We start from the raw sequence: 23,549 nt of genomic DNA, 5'->3' as shown, positions 1-23,549 counted from the left end.
ACAAGGGTGCCACCGACCGCAGACTGAAAACTCACGTCTTAAGACTCACCGTAAGCACTCCTTATTTCCTTGTTGCCCATTTAGATGGATGCTGGTTACTGTATGCCAGTGTTTCCCAACCTTTTTTCTGCCAGGGCACACCTAGATATACGGTGTGTATATATATGTATATATATATATATATATATATATATATATATATATATATATATATATATATATATATAAAATATAGCCTGCCCTATAATGTGTGTGTGTGTGCAGACTCTCTATAGGGCAGGCTATATTAAAACTTGGGTCAGTGCAATGAATGGAGGAGTCTGATTTCACCTTCCCAGAGTAAAACTTCTTTGGCACTAAAGCCCAAAAAACACAATATCCAAACATGGACTCTCATGTACACAAGATGTAATAAAGAAAATAGCGCACACATAAATATTAATGCTGGCAATGTAACGCGTTAACACATGTCCGAATTAACGGCGTTAATATTTATCGCATCGACCATAACAAATTCCTCTTTTTGACCTTTGAAGCATCTGTAGGTCCATTCTCCACATGGCTTCCTGATCTGAACACTCCCTCTGCAGATCTAAACCAATCACAGCGACATCAAATCAAACATAGAGATAAGGACAATCTCTATGTTTAGGATTCAATTATACGGCCATCTCAACCAATCACAGCGACTGACTGGGAACGTGTAACACCCAGTCATCTCAGACAGCACGATAAAGTGCCGGGGAACCCCGGTCGAAAAACACTGCTGTAGGCCATGTTGTCCACTGTTCAGATGTACTGTATGCTGGCTACCTGTTCACATATGCTATGTACACACCACTTGAGTAGATGTTGTTTGCTTGTACAGATGCTAAGCATGTTATTTAGATAGCATGTTGTTTAGACAAATGCTACGTTTGATGTTTACCTGCTATCCTAGTTACTTTTGTAGCACTTAATTGTTTTCTTTGCACTCCATTTACTTGACCGTGGCACTTACCCTGTTGTTAGCCGTTAGCCAACTAGGGTTCATGGGTCCATTTACGCATTTCTCATTTAAGTCGCTCTGGACGAGTGTATCTTTTGAACTGTAAATCCCGTCACTCCCAGCCTCTGGAACTACAGCATGGTTCCTGTTAATTAAGAATGTGTTGTTCTCAGCCTGCCTAAATAAATATTAAAACCAATCCTCTATTATAAGCTGGGCGTGGTACTTTATCAAGCTTTGACACGAGTCACAACGATATAAAAGCCAGGGGGAACCAGAGAAAGAGAGAGAGGGAGGGTGGATGGGAGAGACAGAAAAACAAGAGAGCAGAGAATGGATGGAAGGAAAAGGATGGGAGAAGTGACGATGGGAAAAGACGCAGAGATGTGGGAAAGATACAGAGAGAGAGAGGCGAGATGGGGGAGGATGCGAGGTGAGAATGCGTTGATGTAATTGATGTGCAGACTCATTTAGACACATTTTCCATGCGCTGTCAGTTGCGGCACGATGGACTGTTCTAAGGAATGACCCCTGTGAAAGACAAGTCGTTTGACCATGACTCCGGAATGCATGTGTGTGCATGTCTGCTAGTGTGTGAGAGAGACAAGGAGCGCTCTTCTTTAAACACATACCACCACCACACACACTCTTACAGACCTAACCAAACACATCTCCCCAGGGTGTGTGTCTGTGTGTGTGTGTGTGTGTGTGTGTGTGTGTGTGTGTGTGTTTCCAACAAGTGCACAACTCATCACTGTACATGCCACCACCACCCGCAAACAACTGAACAAGCAAGTGCTCCAGTTACTTCAAGTTATGACAGCGCTTTTACACAGTCAAAGACAGTCTGTGCTCAACAGAAACAGAGGAGGAGATAACTGTTATTATCCCTTAACTTAATTAACTAGTCTTAACTAATCAGCTGTGGAGCTGGGCGATACCTTTAACCTGTGGAAGTCAATTTCCAAATAATCTGTATAGATGTACATGGATGACATTATTAAGTATATTGATAACAGGGTTTGGGATAAGTTCGCTGGTGGTTCTCAACATTGAAACTTTCAATGTCTTAATGAGCAGACGGCCTGCTTAAGCTATTCTATTTCCACTCAAAGCTTCCAATGTAAGAGATGATTACATAGATAGTCTTTTCAAAGACAATGATTTGAGCTAAGCAAACAATGCCATTCGCACCTAACCACACATGAGTTTGAAGAACAGATTACATTAACTCTATAATCAGTATGGATGATAGTATGTGTATAAATCATGATTTTATTATCCCTCTATGAAACGCTGAGAAGAGAAAACCAAATGTCGGGCGGGCACATTACGCAGCTCACCACCTGAAAGTGGCTCATGTTCCACTCACAATTCAGGTGGCATTTCAAAGGCTTTTCCTTCATTAACCTAATGAAATAAAATAAAGGTTTTTACAGCTGTTTGTCCCGTTGCTTAGAAGTGAAACAAAGCCAACCAGAGACGAGAGCTAGCCTCTGTCTCTGCTGCTGGTCACTGTGGTCAGTGTGCTTCGGACCTGCGCAGGAAATCAGGAAATTAACATTCTCTATCATCAGTAACATGTGGATGATACTGTACTTATGTGTAAACATGTTTTTATTCTAAGGCAATCAAAGGCTAGACCTTATTATCCAAATGTCGGGATGTATCCAACTTTGCGTATGGGTCCTGGTGCGGCTGCAGAGTCACTTCTGAATGATGTGATTGTATTTACAATTTTACTGTAATCCACAACAGTGTCACTGCTAATTAATAACATTGATAAATTAAGGATATGGCATATATGCTTAGTTTTGTTTCGGAGACAATTTGACAGCTGGTGTTTGAATGAGATGAGCCACTTTTATCCAACACCTACTGTAATGCCCACAAATCATTAAAACAATGCCATCATTCATTTTTGTTTTCTTGGCTCTTGACCTGCTATTTCATAGCTTTTAAAACAGCATCTTTCGATCATGTCTTCGCGAGTGCACCTGTGTGTCAGTACATGAGCTGTGAATGTTATCGTGTCCTATCCAGCTAATTGACGGGTGTCTCTGTCTTGTTGTGATGCCTGCACCGTTTCCCAGCTGTTGTTGTGCCATTTTGCTGGTCTTATCTCTTAGTGATTTATGTGTCATGTCTCTCTGTAGTGTTCCTTTTATTGTAATCCGTCGACCCTCCGAAGTCTTTTGCTTTTTTTGTGCCAGCTTGTCGTTTAATTGTGGCAGCTTGTCGTTTAAAACAAGGATTCAGGTCTTAATTGACCTGCTTGGTTTAATGACTGACACACACAGCGACAGACATGGTGCTGGTTATAAGACAGATTGGATAAATGAGACAGTTGTTGAGAGGTCATCTCCCAGAGTCCTACTTCATTCTTCCACTTTGACACCCCACCCCCACCCCCCCACACACACACACACACACACACACACACACACACACACACACACACACACACACACACACACACACACACACACACACACACACACACACACACACACACACACACACACACACACACACACACACACTCCAGTGTGCTGATGAGCAGATCAGAGGTGGAATGTTAAACCTCAGAACGGCATGGAGGCCCTTGTAAAAAGAGCCGGGAGCCTCAGTGATGATTGTTTTGAAAAGCGCACGGCTGAGAAGCATTTTGGGGATGACAGTGGAAAGCCTGAAATAGTAACAGTAGAGGAACACAGTGCTGTCAAGACGCATGTTACAGTATGTGTGTTTGTGTGTGTACTGTAGAGTCCAACTGATATATCGGTTTGGACATAATTTAACTTTTATGACAACATCGGTATCGACAATTATGCAGCAGACGTGTCCCGAATATTTACCTTTTAAACATTTTTATCTATATAAGTTGAATAAAGTAAAAACATTTTTTTTAAAAGGTTGCGTTTTGTTTATTTGTTTGCTTATAAGTTAATTGTTCTCAAACATTTAATGATTATTATTCTTTTTTTTATAATGATAAGATTTTGCACCTTTTTCTTTTGTTAACAAAATTATCAGTCAAAACATTGTTTATCAGTGGTCTAGGACTCTCCAAAATCGGGATTGACATCAACCCCAAAAATCTGACATTGGTCAGGCTCTCATACATGTACACACCCGCTTGAGAATGTGCATGCGCTTAGACAAACCACTCAGAATAAAGGGCCTGTCCTGTGCCAACAATGCCCAACATGTCATAAATAATAACATGAACCCTTTTGTCAGTATCATTGTTTCACATGTACACTCTCAAATGCACACCTACACAGTACATACAAATTTGAGCCTGTACTAAAAGATCTCTCTCTCTCACACACACACACACACACACACACACACACACACACACACACACACACACACACACACACACACACACACACACACACACACACACACACACACACACACACACACACACACACACACACACACACACACACACACACACACACACACACACACACACCTGTCCTGGCAGATGCCATAGCTGTGTTCTCATGGCTGTTGTATGGAGGGTCAATCTATTGTAAAGCCCTGCCTGATTTAATATAACCGGCTAAGAACGCGCGCACACACACACACACACACAAACAGACCTAAAATAACTACGGTTATGACAGCAATGCTTCCGTGTAATCAATTACAGCCACAGTACTTGAACAGACAGAAAGGACACTTCCTCATTTGATCAGTTTCTAAACCACAGTTTTAAAAAATGGTTACAGAATCATACCCCAGCATTTTAATATCACAAATGTGCTTTGAAATGTATTTAAAAAGAGCTGCCTGACATGTGCACCAATTCATGAGTCAGTTTATGATGAAACTAAAAAACAAACTGTTGAATATAACCATCATTAGAGTGATAAACCAAATGACATGACATTTTTCATAATAAGCCAACTTCAACAGCTTTTAACCTTGTACACCAATCCAAGGATAATTATAATTATCATGACAATCTTATCAGACATTTCTATAGCAGCCATCTTAAATTATCACTCAGTATAATGTTGAGGTCTGAATAGCGATGCCCATTCCATCCAGTCAAGCTACCATAAGTGATTACAACCCTCCACCAACCATAAAGGCTAGCCATGCTTTCATTTTAATGTGTTATCAATCACAGTAATTGGTACTAAGCCAGCTGCTCATAGTTTACATTCTAAAACCTTGTGCTGTCCACCATCAACTCTCAACTTTATAGTTTGGCTTGGGAACCACAAGCTAGGCTGGGTGAAACTGAAATCAAGCCAATGCTGAAACTATTGATTATTTTCTTAGCTTTTATTCTATCGATTACTTTTGAATAATTCAGAAGCATGTTTTTTTTATATATATATATTGTAATTATTCTGTATAGCAATAAATCGACTAACCTCTTAGTATAGTGTGAAAATAGTAGAGATGCCGCGATCCGATTTACTGATCGGATATCGGCTCGATATCAATGAAAAAATGTGGATCGGATCGGATCGGATTTCAGCAAAATGACCGATAAAACGCTCCGATTAAAGCACTCCATTCCAGAAATCCGCTCCAGCACTTTGATCCTTCCCACTCCCAGCACGTTGGCTCCAGCTAGTGTTGCCATGTCGGCTTATTATAAGCGACTTTGGGCTTCTTTTTCTGTAAAGTTGCTTGTGAAAATCGGTAGTTGCGCGTTGCGGTTTTTGGGGCTTATTTCTATTGTGTACTTGCTTATTTTGGCTTGCTTCCAATTTTTTAAAATTATTATTTAAACCAGTGGTTCTCAAATAATATGTTTATAAATGTTTTGTGCCCAGGGGAGCATTTGTGTTGTTAGAATGTTTCAAAATATATTCCAAACTTTCCAAATTTTATTGCAAGAGTTTTTGAAAATAGCCCTGCATAATTGAAAATAGGTTTACAGTGCTCATGTGCCGTGGGCCCGTGGCCTCGTTGCTTCTTTTGGGCTTGTTTTCCTAGACCTGGTCGCTTATTTCTCACAAAATATGGCAACACTGGCTCCAGCATGTAGCGGCCATGTGATCGCACCAGTGTTTGTTATTAGCGTCTCCTAAGCAGAGCTACAGTACGAGCAGAAAGCAGCGATGTCAGCCGTATGGGAGTATTTCGTGTTAAAAAGGACACAACAGCCCAGTGCAAGTCGTGTCTAAAAGACGTCCCACGCGGTGGCAACGTCAATACACGTTACACGGTATAACACGACCAACGTTATTAATCATCTTAAAAAACACCATAAAGCTACAGAAAAGAAAAAGCGACCGCACGCTGGCCCCCAACAACCAACGTTGGAAGATACATTTGAAAAGCGTGAAAAACTCCCAAGAGAGAGCAAGAAGGCAAAAGAAATAACAGAGCACATTGCCCAGTTTATAGTGCTGGATGACCAGCCACTGTCAGTGGTAAATAATGTCGGATTTCAACGCTTAATAGAGCACCTCTAGAGCCTCGCTACGATATGCCCAGCCGCAGACAGCGCACTGGGTGGACCCCATCACCAGTGCCAATGGGTTCGCTTTAGCCTAAACAGCAGCATAACATTAAATAAAATACAAAATAAATGAAAAGATCCTGTGTAAGTGTAACAGAAACTTGGCTTCCGTTTGACATGGTCATTTCAGGTAAACAAAAATAAGTCACATATAAAAAATAAATAAAACATGTTTTTCTCATAACCTACTGTTGACTATTAATAAAACGTTTTGTTATTTGTTCAGCCTATTGTTTTAGTAGACCAATGGTAGCATTGCTTTTGGGCAGAATTGGAACCCTGGACAATACAGTTGGACAATATTGTGTGTGTATTGTTATTGTATAAAGGGATTTTATTTATTTTTTATATATGTGACTTATTTTTTTTTACCTGAAATGACCATGTCAAACGGAAGCCAAGTTTGTGTTACACAGGATCTTTTATTTTATTTTGTATTTTATTTAACGCTGCTAAAGCGAACCCATTGGCACTGGTTTATAATAAATGGGGCAGTTTTTCTAAACTACTGTTGTGGAACTTGTTGACTATTATTCTCTGGAGGTTATGTTCTCTGTTTGAGTAATATCACTTGATCAATCCTTTTTTAACATTTAGTAAAATAAATATTAAGATTAATTGCCGTGCCATATCGGATCGGAATTAATCGGAATGGGATCGGTTTTATGCTGCCTGATCGGAATCGGATCTCAAAAATCATGATCGCAGCACCTCTAGAAAATAGTAATTGTTTTTACTTTTCACCTACAATGACATGCCTAAAATAGGGATCAATTATAAATGATGATTTTATAAAATGTTTGATTAGAGATCATGTTTAATAAACAATGTAATTGATTAACTGTTGCACCCCTAGTACAGTCAACTTTAGTTTGGCTTGGGAACCACAAGCTGGGTGAGATTTAAATCTGCACTAGGGCTGCAAATATTTCTATTTTACAATCATTGTTTAATTAAACAATGATTGTTTATATTATAAGCTAACATTTTAATATCAAGATACCACTGCATGCACTCATGTAACTTTCATGAGAAAATAATTAAATAATTTAAATAATTGATGAGATCAAATCATTTTACTAATACAGCCCTACATCACAGCCAAACCATTAAAAAAGTAATATGCAAAGCTACAGTTTGTATTATTTCCTGCACAATAGGAGTAGGCTGAATCTTAATATCAGGACGGATACTCGTATTATTAAATTAAGCCTGTTGAAATGAGTTCTCTGGTTTCAGGACAGTTATTTTTAGTAACGCAGGTTCCCAAAGGAAAACAATAAACACTTTAACTAATAAATCCATCATCTGTAATAACACGATCGCAACCATATACGGTCCGGTCAATTACAACACTTCATTAAGTGTTATTAAGTGCCAAAAATAGCTTGCCATATGCTAGATCAATCCATTACCAATCATAATCCCTGCCATTAAGCCTGGTCTCAGGTGGCCTCATTAGGATGTGTTACTAAACTTGTAGTTTAGATTCTGAAACCGTGTACCGTCTGCAGTCTGCGAGTGCAGCTGAAATAGCAGCATCGGTCCCATGTGACTATTTGTTAAGCTCATGTCTATCAGGAGCAAAGCCAGCTCTTTAAGAGGCCTAGCAGAGCGTGGAAACATGCAGGCCCCTTAGCGGCACACAAACGCATACGAGCATGTCCCGCGACGGGGCAGGGTGGCTTAGGCACTACTTACTGTACATCTGATTCGGGGAAATTCAAAAATGGCTTTTGTGATTCATAGACATCCATCCAGGGGTGATATAGGACCTGCACGCGCACCACAGGGGGGCAACAATATTTACCAAGGCTTCATTACACGGGGGCACGTGCACACACACACACACACACACACACACACACACAGCCCTCTAACCCAAGCAGACCTTTACCCACCACCTGCACCCTCTGCTCCGTCACCCAGCACCTCTTCATCTGTCACACTTTGTCATCCATCCATCCTTCCTTTACTCTTCCATCCGTCTCTCTTCATTGCCATCTATCCATCCTTAAAGGGATAGTTCACCCCCAAAATGACTTTTTTTCCTATCGATTAGTCACCCCATAGAGACTTGAATTCATGGATATTATATTATTTCGTTTTTTGTCACATTCCTAAGCCAATAATTTGATGCAGCGGCTCCGGTAGGAGACACAAAGAGTCTCCTTTGTGTCTCCTACTGGAACCACTGCCTACCAGTCCGCTGGTCATCAAATCATTGGCTTAGGAATGCGACAAAAACAACAAAAATATCCATGAATTCAAGTCTCCATGGGGTGACTAATCGATAGAAAAAAAGTATTTTTTTGGGTGAACTATCCCTTTAATGCCGTGTTCACACTGGCAGCTACAAAAGATACAAAGCGACACAGCATATGTGTCGCTGAGTTGCTGTTGAGCAACATGCTCGATGATGTCAAGCGTGTGTCCGATGAGCGAGAAAAATATAAAGCCTGGGGCTAAAAAAAAGCACATGGAACTGGCTGAAGGAAATCATTTGTTGTCCCCCATTACAAGCGGGAACTTTGTGAAGAGAGAAGGTGTGTGGAAATAGTTAAACAACACTTTTGTAGCTGCAGTTGAAGGCACCTAAACTTGGATTGTAGCGTTGCAGATTTTGTAGCAGCTACAAACGTTGGGCATTGCGTTCCATCTTCATGTCGCCCTCTTCCTTTGAAAATGAAAGGTAGCCTGTAGCTTATTGTAGCTGCCAGTCTGAACGCAGCATCACTCTTCATGTCATCCATCCATCCATTCATTCTTCACTCTTCATGTCATACAATAATGTCAACTACAAGCTCCTGTCACTGTCAGGCTGTTTTTAAACACAAGGACAGAGACTCAATTACAGCAGAATGACTTCTGGGAGACAACCTCCACCCTGAGAAATGCCACGGGCAGCAGCAACACACGGCTGTACTCACACCCATGCAAACACACACACACACACACCTGCTGAGGGATGTCTGAACTGCTGGCAAAGGGTGTCAGAGGTCAAACTAATCTGCGTTCCAGAACAATCAGCAGCTTCCACAGACTGGTGTTGTTAACATCACTCGATTAGCAAGAGACACGCACACATGTGTGCGCACACACACACACACACACTTCATTAATCCCAGATCTGACAAAAAGTAAATATGGCCGTTGATCCTGTGGTCCGTGAGGATATTGCTAGTGCGCCCCCAAATAATTAGCAAGACACAAAGATTGTATTGAGAATATATCATTAATATCACAAAAAGATTGATTGTAAAAATCAATGTGATTTTTTTTTTTTTTTTAAGTTTTCATAGTGATACTAATAAATAGGAAGTTAATATATACTATGTTAGTTACTCTCATCCAAGCCGACACACAATCATTTGCTTGATCATTAATCATTTAAAATAAACATGCTCTGAAAATGCACGCAACCCATCCATCTGACCACCCAATGTTCAGTGGTCAGATGGGTGGGCCACGAACACTTTCAACATTTTCAAGTGGGCCCTGTCACAATCAGTTAATCCGAGACAACCAGTTGTCACAATAACGATAATATTGTATTCTACGGTGATACTGATATATTGTGCATCCCCTAGCTGCAACCTACAATTTACCCCTCCCTGGCTAGGCAACCCAGCCTGGCGGATACATTAAAGAAACCACGGGCAGAGATAAGCTAGTGCCACCCTCACCCTGCGCTCACACCGGCAACCACTTTGTTGTTAGGTGTTGCCAAGTCGCTCTGTCCCTGTCGCCTACAGCTGGAATTCCCTGTCAATGCAGCTGCCTTCTCAGCGTGGCTTATGTAGTGTTGAGGAAGTGGAGTGTGGAGTGAATAATGGTGGCTTATCCGCCTATATATTATCGCCTATATATTATTTATTATCACCTATATAGCACAACAACAAGGAGTTGCACAATAAATATGCCAGCCTCTTTGTAACTACAGTACTTGTCGTGTGAGCATGTGGTCAAGAGTACAGCAACATTTGTTGTTACGGTCGGAGACCATTTTCTTCCCCCTTGTAGCTCGAAAAATGCTACGTAGGCTAGCAGGGGTCCTTGAAATTAATAGGTTGAACTTCATACATTTTGTCGATTGTACCAGCCAAGCTAAGTACCAGTGAAGTTCCCTTCTTTTCAAGGGCTTATTATATATAAGGAAAATAATACAAAAAAGCCTAATAATACTGATACCTGAACAGAAATATATTTTCTGCATTTGATTTGACCCAGCAGTGTGCTGTTCATGTGAGCACATAGGGTGGCAGTTAGGCCGTTAAATGCATTGCTCAGGGGCGATTCGAGGAGCTGAGGATCGAACCAGGTTGCCTTCCGGCCGCTCTACCTACTGAGCCACTGCTGCCCCAGGTGAAAAGAATGGATCAAGTCACTTGTGAATTGGATTAGATTTGATTGGTGGGACGAATAAAAAGTACATTTCCCTGGAGCCAGTGGAACACCCAGCAGCCTATTATAAGTACACACACGTGTACATTACTGAGCGTTTCATGTATCTTCTTCTCTGCCCCCAACTGTTCTTTGGCGAACATACAAAGGGACCCAAAATAAAACACTGCGGGGTTGGGGGTTGCATCAATCTGTGGCGGACCCTCAGCTGTGTAACCCTAAACCTTCACCTTCCTCTTAATACCCATCATCCCCCCCTTAATACCCACACATACCAGGACATAACAGGGCCACAACAAATGGTTCCCCGACAAAGGGCAGAGTTCGACCAGTCGCTCACACCGCAGTGCAGTATGGCGTGCATGTGCGCGCACGCACATACACACACACACACACACACACACACACACACACACACACACACACACACACACACACACACACACACACACACACACACACACACACACACACACACACACACACACACACACACACACAAACAGCAACATACATGTAATCATGCAGAGCCATGCAGAGATACAGACACAGATAAGATACTGTCATACAAATCACACACACCACCACCCACAGTGACATTCTGCACAAACAACGTGGCTAATGGAGGTAACCGGGGGCTTTCCCTTCTTAACTTGGCAAATCTGATCAGAAGAGCCGTGGCCAAGGGTCTGTCATCTCCTCCTAAGACCCCTCGCCTTAACCCGTCCTCGGGCTAGAGAAACGACTGTGGGCCCTGGCCTGACCTGCTCTCCCACAGGGGCGGGGTGAGGGGGTGAGTAGGGGGTGTTAGGCCGCAGCTTAAAACAAGAGTGACAGAAAGACGAGACCTCGTCCAATCAATAAATAAGCAGAACACATGCACACACACAAATGCGTGCCCCCACAGAAGAGGGGGGAGGGGGCGACATCAAGGAAGGGGTGGGATGAGGGGGATTTACATTGCTGGTCGGTGTCCATGTTGCAATTACAAAAATAAAAAGCCTCCTAAATCACCATGTGAAAGTAGAGTGCAAATGTGATGATTAAAATGGGGGCAGGGGGTGCTAACGGCAATACCCACAAATACACTACAAACCCTGCTATAAATGCCAGCTGGTAATTTTGGAACGCTGCGATCGCAAACTACCATGAACCACTTGGCCCAGGGCCGTTTAACGCAACTCGGGGCTCCGGTTTAACACCAAAGTTTTATTTAGTTTACTTTCATCTCTATACGAGTCTCACACTCCTTTATAGGGATGGAGCTCGTTAATTTTTATTGATAATGAGCACCTTATCGAACCTGCTTATCGAACCGAGCTTTTATCGAGCCCACTATCGATCTTTTTCTATTATTAAGAAAAAAGATGTGAGGCGAAAAATTCTGAACAGAACCGGTATCTTTTTTTATTGGCCAGTTGTGACAGTGAGTTTGTGGCTGACCACTATCTAAAATGAAATGAAGATGACAAAAGTAAAAAATATTTTTGCCTATCATTAAAACAACCATTCATATAATGTGCAATAAGTGTTAAATGGCTTTATATTATGAATAGTACTGTAATAATTACTATAAAATCTCCATGTCTCTTCAACTTTTTATAAACAAAAAATGCATAGTTATTTTTTCTATTCTTTTTTCTTTGTTTTAACCAAAATATATCACGTGCACTACATTTTACTAGGGCATTCAAATACAGTACTTTTCTAAGAGACAGAAGGCAAGTGACCTTTTTACTTTTGGAAAATAATATTGAAGAAACGGTTAATGTGTGTACTGTCACTTTAAAAGCGCAATGTATACTTCATCGTACGACAGTGTCACGCACCAAACATGGCCGATCTCCAAGCTCACACTGCGTCTGTTCGCACCACGTTGTGAGCTTGTAGATCTGCCATTTTCGGCAACGATAGACTGAGGGACGGACAGCGCTGTTTGGCACAACTTGCAGCTATCAATACACTTTTAGACCAACATGTTTGTGCCAGCGTGGGTGATTAGATTTATTTCTTGATCGCCTCTTGTTTTGATAGTTTAGACATGACGTCATGGGCCGCTGCACTCGATAACAGGTTCGACAAGCCTAAAGCTTATCGAAAACCGGGTCTCGATAAATTCATGCCCGGGTATATAATGGACCCGGTTTTCGAGCTCCATCCCTACTCCTTTATCCTCTTGTTTGGCTTAGTTTCCTCATATGCTTTCCTCAAAATATAAGCATTATGTGGTGATTCAACAAGATGTCACAGGGTTCAGATAAAGTAGCATGCGCTAATTCAGGCATTCACAACTCTGCAGTGGCCTGTAGTGGCCAATCCTTACTTTTAAATCGACTGTAGTTTTGCCATCATTACACTGAGGGGTAAGGGGGCGATTAGATCCAAAACGTAAACCCACAACATGCACAGCACACAAGCTAGTCTTTCAGGATGTTTTCAGTCGGAATAACCAATTACAGAGAGACACGTTTGTTCTGCTATCCAAACCACACAAGAGATTATTGTTATTAACACATTGACTGCCATCGGCTAATCTCAGAACGTCCATCGTAGTGCCACGCTATTTCTTACCTTTTTTGTTTTTTTGATTCCGTCATAGGCCCCGCTAAATCCGTTTAAAATCCGCGTTCATTTGGTTCGACACAAACACGGGACCCGACCGAACAAAACGCTGAAAACCGTGCGGCGATCCGACACTGCATTCTGGAGAACGAGAGGAAAACGCTAAAATGGTGGATGTGGTGAGAAAAACAACAAGCCAGAGATAATGGCGTCCAAAGTTGACCGCTAGACAGGAAACGGAGGCGGGAGAAAAACCGGAAACAGTATTATTTCGTTTCCGGTCCGCCCCCTGGCGGACCGGAAGTGCAAAAAAAATCCGGAATCTGCACCTGCACGATTTAACATGGGAAAACTACGGGACTACGGGCTACGGGAACGGCAGTTAACGGTTGGATTTAACGGCCCGTAGGACTACGGGCCTGGCAGTGGATGTGTTAAGCCCATATACAGTAGGCATGAGGCCATGCATTCAGATTTCTGATATAATAGATTTAGATTAGATGTCCTTTATTGTCCACAATGGAAATACATTGTGCTCGGGTCAATACAGTCAAGGCGATAAAGACAGAGCAAATACGTAAACGCCACATTTAATTGACACCACAGTATATAGGGCGGCAGTGGCTCAGGGGTAGCGTGGCCGGTAGAGCGGCCGGATGGGAACCATGAGGTTCTCAGTTCGATCCCGGGCTCCCCCAGAGTTAGTGTCGCTCCCGATGAGCAGGTTGGTGCCTTGCATGGTTTCCTCCGCCATCGGTGTATGAATGTGTGTGTGAATGGGTAAATGTAATGCATAATCTATGCAAAGCGCTTTGGATAAAAGAGCTATATAAATGCACCATTTACAATCACCATTTTATAAAAACAGGAGCCAACTAAAATGTTGTTAGTTTGTTATTTTTGCATTTAACTCCCTGAGTGCCAGGATTGCCAGAATTATTTCAGAATTGATTCTGAAAAGTGCCAGAGTTTTTTTCACAGAAAACAAAAAGTGCTTAGGAAGCGAGATACAGCCTTTTTCAGTTCTAAGTTAAACAAGGAGTGGATGGAGCTGCACATCTTCAGATGATGATATCTTGGGTTCTGAACATGTTTTAAAAAAATATATATATATATATATTTTTTTTTATGCTAATTTTTCAAAAACACGTGAAACACGTTAATGGCACCCAGCGCCATAGCGGTAAAAACACGTGAAACACGTTATTGGCACTCAGTGAGTTAAAAAGGGATAGTTCACCCCCAAAATGACTTTTTTTCTATCGATTAGTCACCCCATAGAGACTTGAATTCATGGATATTTTTTTTGTTTTTGTCGCATTCCTAAGCCAATAATTTGATGACCGGCAGTCTCCTTTGTATCTCCTACCAGAACCGCCACCTACCGGTCCGCTGGTCATCAAATTATTGGCTTAGGAATGTGACAAAAACAAAAAAATATGCATGAATTCAAGTCTCCATGGGGTTACCAATCAATAGAAATATTTTTTTTTTTGGGGTGAACCATCCCTTTAACAATTAAAAAAAAACGCTTTATTTTGTTCTTGTGTGTGACTGATTGAGATATAAATCATTTTTAAAAGATGTTTGGGTTTTTCTGTCTTCACGCGAGCAGTTTACCCCCTCGACTTTTTAGTTCGTCGGCAAGTGGGAACGGGAGCGGTTTGCTCCATTAGTATATTAGTGCTGTCCAGATGAACCTGCAGTATAAATAGCCGTATCTATGATCATAGCTACACAGTAAACACCAGGAAACAGCCAGGCAGAGAGTCCTGACAGCCTGCAGCCTCAGCAGGCTGCCGCTCCAATCCAAATGCTCTGGGTTCCAAGAGCGGTGGTTCTCAAGACTTTTTCATGTCAAGGACCCCCAAATTAATATGCATTTGACCGCGTACCCCCTTTGAAAATATTTTGTGCCAGGTAACCCCCATACAAGATTTGTATTGTTAAAATGTTTCAAAAATATTAAAAATGTGTAAACATGTATTTATGTGTTGTGTGAGTGTGTAGATCTGCTATTTCAAATAGACATACATACAGGGCACATGGATACAGGGCTTAAAGTGGTTAAATGATTGCGATGATACATCAACTAGTTTTGCCGGGGATCCCTGGGGAAACGCCTCAAGGAACCCCTAGGAGGTCCCAGGACCCCACTTTGAGAACCACTGTCCTAGATTCTAGGACCTCCTAGAGTATATTGAACTTCCCAAAAAACTCTCCCATCCCACTCCATTATATTCAGTATAGTATGTAAATGCCACAAAATAAAGGCATTATATGGGACTTGTTCGACATGTTTGTTGACAATCCTGATGCAGATCAGGGAATATAATTCGAGCCCGGGTTTGCCGCAAAACCGAGAGAGACGTACACAGGTCTGTTACAAACGCAGGTATAGAGTGACAAGTAGAAAGTAGACATTTGTATGGCCTCTGACACGCAAGCCGTGCATGCTAGACTGATCCCCGTTTTATCTCCAGGCCTTACATTTACGTAATTCAATTTAACGACACTTTAGAAGAAAGAGAAAGGAAAAAAAAAGGTGGGGGGCCTGTAGACACCCCATTCACAAAGCAAAACACATGCTCCGGCTGTGGTAAACAACATGCATGCACACACAATAAAATCCTCAGTGTTAAATTGACTGTGAGAGTCTGCAGTGTGAGAGACAGGGACGGTGGAGGGAGAGGGTGGTAAAGTGTAATGTAACTAACCCATTCACCCCTGGCTGTTGACAAGAATACAAGTAATAAGCCTGGACCTGCTTATTTGGGGGGGGGGGGCATTACACCTGTACCAATTCATCAAACACACACCTTCCACTATGTAGATCTGTCAACTGAACAAGGAGCATGACTTGGAGGCACAAATAGCCCCAAGCAAAATAACACACACACGCACTCATAAGCGTGTGTGTTACACAGGCAGAGTTGTGTTGCGAGTTACTGCCCTGCCCTCTATTAGGAAGCACAATGTGTGTGTAAGGAGATCATAATAAAAAGGCTCCCCTGGGGACCCAGTCCGTCCAACGCCACTGTGCTGAGTGCATGTATTGTTAGAGCTCATTAAATGAACACATGAACACCACCGCTGGCATGGCGCGACTGTGTGTGTGTGTGTGTGTGTGTGTGTGTGTGTGGTGTTCAGTTACCCATACAATACCGCAATCTCCAAAAATAGCCGTTTATGTCATGCAATCCACACTCGTGCGTCTGTGTAGGCTCATTTTATATACGCCCGTGTTGAGAGACCTCATTACACAATCACACTTTACATAGCGCATGTGTGTGTGTGGTATTATGTTAATGTAGAGTGTTACACGGGCCTATCGGTTTCACATAATTAATCAGGTTTCATATATTTTGACGAAAGAAAATCAGACACACAGAGAGAAAAGAAAAGGAAAAAAAACATTTAAAAAAAAGGAATGGAGGAGACAGAAAGGGGTGTAGCTAGAGAGAGAGTTATGTAGAGAGTGAGAGAGTAATGAGAGGAGGGAATGAAGAAAGAGGGAGGGATTAGTGAGGAAAGAGAGGGATTGAGGGTGAACTGTGGACCTTGATCCAGCATTGCCCTCTAGTGGACGTAAGTGGAAGTGATTTTAGGATTTGAGTCCTTGAAAAAATATCCAGGTTTGTTCCACTTTGAATGTACTTTTACTGGATTCATAACTGATTACAGAACTTGTGAAACTGCGTGCAGTCTTTTAAATGAACATCGCAGCTCTAACCTTGCGTCACCAGGCTTTCCACCACAGAGCTGTACAAAGCACAGCTCTGAGGCAATTACCGTATATCCATAGGTCATGTTTGTGACGTCATCCCGACAAACAGGCCGCTAGTAGGCTATACATACAGAAGCCGATTATCCTTGGATAATAATTCGTTCCGCAAAATGGTCCATTGGTTAGGCTTCAGTGCCGAGGTGCCAACAGACAGACAGGGATATGCGCCTGTTCTCTGCTGCCTGACTGTCATTGTATGAAGTGTAAACTGAGACTCCTTTCATCCTTACTAATACAAACGCAAAGTGGTTGGACTTCCGGGTCATCTGGGTATGTTCTAGCAGACCACGTGTCCAATTTCATCCACAATTTAGCCTAAAATTCGATCATGCCTGTGGCCTTTGGATAATGTACTTTTAATTGTTTGAATTCGCTTCGGCCATATTTCGGCTCAGTAGCGAACCACTCTGACGTCACGCATATTGTCGCCCTGGAAGGGGAAACAGCCCGCCCCTCCCACTTGTCGCCGTTAGCGATAGCACGCTAGTGCAAACTGCTAACCCCTAGGAGAGGAATTTCGGAGGTGGAGCGCAACACATACCATCAGCTAGACAGCTACCACTACTAACGGCACAACTTAGTTAACAAAGCCGTGCTACTCATACGCAGACAGAGTTCGAGGTCTCTACCGACTGAGCAACCCGGACGCTAATGGCGTTAAATGGGGCATTGATCTATGTAAATGTCACACGCATTTCAATTGCAAACGAGTGGCATTCATCACTTGATACACGTGTATGGCATGCGCTATGCACACAAATCGAGGCTGTGCAAACGTTTCACAAATATGTACTTTACTTTAGAGGCAGCAATACACCAACACAACTTAATTAATTGTAATGATTGTGTTCTGGCTTGGATCGATATACTTTCAGTTATAATTTATCACCATGAACTAATTCTTCAAGGTTTTAAAGAAAACATAGCATGAAGGTTTTTTTATATCAATAACAGTGTTTTGACAATTATTTGGGGGCCCACTTGCAATGTCCTCCTCACTGACTCATTATGTTGTTGATGTGTGTGTGTGTGTACCTCTCTGCCCTTGTGTGTGACCAGTGCAGCCAGGGGTTTGGCGTAGAAGCGACTGTAGCTGAATCCCAGGCAGCCGTACATGCTGTTAGCAGTGAGCTTCAGAGCCTTCTGACGGATGTCATACTAACACACAAAAACAAAAGGTCACAATACACAAGATGACTCACTGTGTGTGTGTGTGTGTGTGTGTGTGTGTGTGTGTGTGTGTGTGTGTGTGTGTGTGTGTGTGTGTGTGTGTGTGTGTGTGTGTGTGTGTGTGTGTGTGTGTGTGTGTGTGTGTGTGTGTGTGTGTGTGTGTGTGTGTGTGTGTGTGTGTGTGTGTGTGTGTGTGTGTGTACCTGCATGTAGAGGTCGGGGTTGATGTCCTGCTGTTTCATCAGCCCTTTGACTTGTTTGCGTCTCTCCACCAGCTTTCTGATTTCTTTGGGCAGAACACCCATCTCCAGGTCGGGGTCCGGAACCTCCGGGATCTCGTCCGACTCGTCCTCCTGTTAAACACGGTGGAAACATGAGGGTGAAACCGGCTTGGAGCGTTGCCTTCAGCATCCTGATTCCTGTAATGACCTTGCAGTGGACACGGCCCCTAATAAGAAGAACCCACCTCGTTTTTCTTGCGCGTGGCGTGAGCCTCTCTCTGTACGGTGGTGAAGCAGATGTTGAACTCCTGGATGATGGACGGGTACAGGCTGTTGAAGTCCAGCAGCAAAATGAACTTATCATAGAAACCTGTGGAGGGAGACAGAGAGACGTGAGCGGCAATCACAACACACTGGCACAGATAGAGACAGAGAGAGAGAGAGCGAGAGAGAGACACAGAGACGGAGAGAAGCAGTGAGCAACAACACAAAGTTATAAAGAAAGAAAGAAAGCACAATGATATATGCACAATATAGTATACACATTTCACATAAAACATTTCTAGGACACATTCACATAAAAGAGGCAGAAAGAGTTTTCCAAAGCATGTTTGTCTGGAGAGACAAAACTGGCTTTTAAAGAGTCTGCACCTTTAACACAAAGGGAGACGTACCGACTTTGGGGTCCAGCACCAGACCACCAGCATACGCTGCCTTCTTCTTCCTCCTGCCTTTACCTGCATCGCCCTCCTCCTCTCCCTCCTGATGGGCCCACATGAGGAACACAAGCACAACATTGTAATCATTAATCATTTATACAGAGACTAGTGTCCTAACTAGGGCTGGGCAAAATGACTTCAAATCAGTATCATGATTGTTTCAACCATTTGCCTCAATTACGATTAATGAACGCAGAGGTGAAAATAGCAGATCCAGCTGACAATGCGATGCGTTTCATTCGAATTTGATCATAAATCTATTAAAAAAATATATTGTTGATATACAACAAAACAAAAAACTATAGATATATACTGTATACTTTTTTATGCATCTCGATTATCCTACATGAGCAAGATTAAGTCGCATTGGTTCTAAATTTTCATATATTGTGTATTGTGTATATATTGTGTGTGTGTGTGTGTGTGTGTGTGTGTGTGTGTGTGTGTGTGTGTGTGTGTGTGTGTGTGTGTGTGTGTGTGTGTGTGTGTGTGTGTAAGTCAGTACCATCTCCTGCTGAGCCTTCTTGAAGGAGGGTTTGTCGGGGACAATGTAGTCCTTGTCGTGGAAGGCGTGAAGCAGCAGGAACTCATTCCTCTCTGCGCGACCGCCCATCAGAGTACGAGACTAAAGACAACAAACAGGTAGCAGGATGGTGAGGGGGGATGAGGCACACAAGCACATAACCAGGCTGGTTGGGAGAGGCAATTAAGCTAAAACTTTGAGATAAAAACTGAGAATCCGGGCACTCAATTGTATAAAGGAGGAAACAGCCTTTATAATAACAAGGTAAACACCAAAGTGTTTTGACCGGGGCGAAGACCTCTGTAGGTCGAAACATGTTGACAACTTTTGAGTATGAGAACCACTGTCCTAGAGCCTCAAAGTGGGGTCCGGGATCCCCCAGGGGTCCTTGGGGGGGTACCAGGGGGTCCCCAGCTAAATGTGTTAATCTAGCATCACAATCATTTTAACCACTTTTTTTATACTTTACTTATACTTTTACTTCCTTGACATGAAAAAGTTTGAGAACCACAGTCCTAGAGAGCAGCACTCGTTGCTGCTGCATGGAACCCATTACGGAGGTTTCGTGGTGTGCGTTACCATGACGTTGCCGGCGATGTTGGTGATCTGCAGGGCCAGCGGCAGCACGTTGAGCTCACACATCATCTGGAGGATGAGCTTGGCATCTGTCCATGTCAGCTCCAACAGGTACAGCAGATGAGCGGAGTCACTGATACACAAACACACACACACATATATATACACTGTATAGGGCATAGCAGTGGCGGCCATTTTGTGATGCCACAGACAGCAAACCCATAAATCCTTCCCATAGGCATTTAAAAAATATATTTAATATTTAATTTTACACTGTAAACAAAAAGGGTATTTAATTTAAAGTGTATAATTAAATATTCAAATATTTTTTGAATCATCATCCATCGTATGACAGTGTCACGCAAAAGTCGCGGAAATAGTGCTCTAAGCTCATGATTTTGGGCTTGAAAGACGTCAAACGCCTAATAATAATAATAATAATAATAATAAGCCAAAAAATAGGGATGCCAGGGTGAAAGTGGTTAAGTCTGTCTGCTGGTTTTATAAGAATATAAAGTATCAACAGGAGCTCTGTGACTAAATAACTAAATTGGATCTACTGGTGAATGGATTTAGACGTTATGCTGTGTTCACACTGGTTAAGGTGAGTGGAAATGGTTAACCCATAACCCCTTAAAACTGGGAGAGCATCTGTGTCATTTTAGATTGTAGCTATATTTGACTAGAGAGAGAGACTTTAACTATTATTTTTATTCTTTGGCTATTCATACATAGCAGATATACAAGCTCATAGCGTGTCACTTCGTGCCACACTATGAGCTTGTAGATCTGCTATCGTCGCTTTTTATCTTCATGTCGCTGGCTTCCATTGAAACTCAACGGTAGCCTGTAGCTGCTAGTGTGAAAACAGCATTACACCTGAAACAAATGGCTGCAGCATGAAGACACACACACACACACACACACACACACACCCGTAGAGATTCCTAATGTTTTCCTGTGGGATGGTGGCTCTCTCCATCTTCAACACCTGGGCCGTCAGCTCGGTCAGGTGGTAACTCTTACAGCGAATCAGCTCCTTGGCTGAGATCTCCACGTCGCACACCAGACGACCACAGGTGGCGTTCTTCTCTGCGAAGGCGCCGCGACCCTGCAAGAACGCGACATCCAGACACAAACGTATGTGATATATTTGCATAGGCTGCATGTACAACTGTAGGGGTGCAACTATCGATCATCTTCTACTGATTACTTTTTCAATCAATCGACGGGTCGCATCACGACCTGTTGTGAGCTTGTAGATCTGCTATTTTCACTATTTTGAAGGAAAAAAAACATTGAAAGGAAAAAAGCTAAATGTGAACATTTTTCTCCAAATGCTTATATTTTTTATTAAAGTCTATTGTTACTACTGACACGATCAGTTGGTTTTCATTCTTTGTATCGTTGCTCTTCTTTCTCACCCCTAATTTGGGCATGTTGGCCCTTCGGAGGCGTCCAATCTTGGACCAGTGAGGGACCTTGCACACGTTGATCCGCTGCAGTAGGACTTCCAGGTCGAAGCCAAAGATATCGTGACCCTGACAGAAGTGAAATTGACAGATCAGTGCGTTGCCTAAATCTTACGCAATCATTTGACCTTCTGATGAAGCCATGTTCTTATGCACTTCACAGTTAAGTTAAGATAATTGATTCATCAGTCCATAAGGTTTTTTGATTAGTCAATTCCATCTATGTGATTTGGAACATAATATGACAGTAAAATAAGAATCCATCATAAGCCCCAGTCATCTTGAAATTACTTACATAACATAACATAACCAAAACATTAGAAGTTAGTTTAGTATGGAACAAAGACAAGTAATATTTTTTTTTTTTTGATATCGAGGAATCTGGTCAAAAAATATAGATATAAATATAGATATATAGAAATACAGATTTTATCGCCACAATACCATATTATAATCACAATATGGATATTCAGGTATCGGGTCAAAAATATCATTTTATTTTGTCCACATCATTCAGCCCTAGTTTCATCCCCTACAAAGTAAGAAGTGTCCTACTCACCACCAGGACGTCAGGGTCGATTTTGTGCATCTTGGCCAGAAAGAAACCAAGCAGTGTCCTCTCTGTAGCTGCTATCTCCACCTTCCCATTCTGACACACACACAAACACAGTAAACAGCAGCTCAGACATGACATGCAGACTTCTACAGCTATTCGAAATGAGTCACAAAATGTCTGTAGTATCTTGCAACACGTTACAAGCTTGTATATCGTTTGTTTTCGAAGGCATGACGCAAAATAAAAGTGGTTGAACCACGAAAACCACTAGGTCCAGGTGATCACTCAGACAGACTCACCTTCTTCCTCACAACATCTTTGAAGTCGTAGGGGAAGATGCAGTCGCTGGGTTTACTGACCACTGAAACACAACAACACAATTCACAAGTGTAAATAAGTATTTATTTATTGAAACCAGGTTTCCAAGTACAGTTGGTAAAAGGGGAAGTGTTAAAGACATAAAGAGGAGATGAATTTCAGGGTGTTTAATATACATATTAAATTATAATTCTTTTAAAAAGTCCCATGTGTGTATGCACCTGGGTTGAGCAACACAGAGTTCTTTGGTGCATTAATGAATAATATAATAAATATGGCTATAAATGGCTTTCATCAGTATAATTTAAGGTAAATGAGGTACTGTACACTGTTGCATTGCATCATCAAGGATGTTTTGAGAAAATATGACCAAATCAAGACAAAGATGGACACAAAGATGGTTCATTTCGTTGCTTTCGGGCTGAAATCTTCCATCACCATAATTTAAACTTTTAGGTAAATTAATGCCAGATTAATTTACACCTTCAACAAAATTCTATTACTTGTCTTTGTTCCATACTATAATAAGTATTAACAAGAGCTTTGTGACGAAAAAAATAACCACATTGGATCCATTGGAAAACAGGGACATTTTTACATTTCCTGAAAAGTGACAATTTTTGGACAAGGTTTCCGCCAGACAGCGATGATTTACACGACACAGTGATATCCCACTCTGCACTTGTGGGCACCGCGATCACTCACCACTAGGCCCGTCACAATTATTACATAATCGCCTAATCGCAATTATTT

General features: G+C 42.0%; 1 protein-coding gene across 1 annotated transcript in view; it reads right to left on the bottom strand.

Annotated features, from left to right (window-relative positions):
* Nucleotides 1-23,549, bottom strand: part of pola1 (polymerase (DNA directed), alpha 1) — a 94,683-nt gene that overhangs the window by 60,736 nt on the left and 10,398 nt on the right. The window contains exons 17-26 of the mRNA XM_084049097.1: nt 22,778-22,839; nt 22,482-22,571; nt 21,875-21,991; nt 21,386-21,561; nt 20,454-20,583; nt 19,857-19,976; nt 19,307-19,394; nt 18,878-19,002; nt 18,615-18,764; nt 18,277-18,399 (exon numbers count right to left, since the gene is read on the bottom strand). Of these exons, the coding sequence (XP_083905223.1) occupies nt 18,277-18,399; nt 18,615-18,764; nt 18,878-19,002; nt 19,307-19,394; nt 19,857-19,976; nt 20,454-20,583; nt 21,386-21,561; nt 21,875-21,991; nt 22,482-22,571; nt 22,778-22,839 (1,181 nt within the window). The remainder of the gene's footprint in view (nt 1-18,276; nt 18,400-18,614; nt 18,765-18,877; nt 19,003-19,306; nt 19,395-19,856; nt 19,977-20,453; nt 20,584-21,385; nt 21,562-21,874; nt 21,992-22,481; nt 22,572-22,777; nt 22,840-23,549) is intronic.

Source organism: Gymnoscopelus microlampas (genome assembly GCF_963454915.1).
Source record: "Gymnoscopelus microlampas genome assembly, chromosome: 22".
Classification (NCBI taxonomy): domain Eukaryota; kingdom Metazoa; phylum Chordata; class Actinopteri; order Myctophiformes; family Myctophidae; genus Gymnoscopelus; species Gymnoscopelus microlampas.
This window is presented reverse-complemented; position numbering and strand designations above follow the sequence as displayed.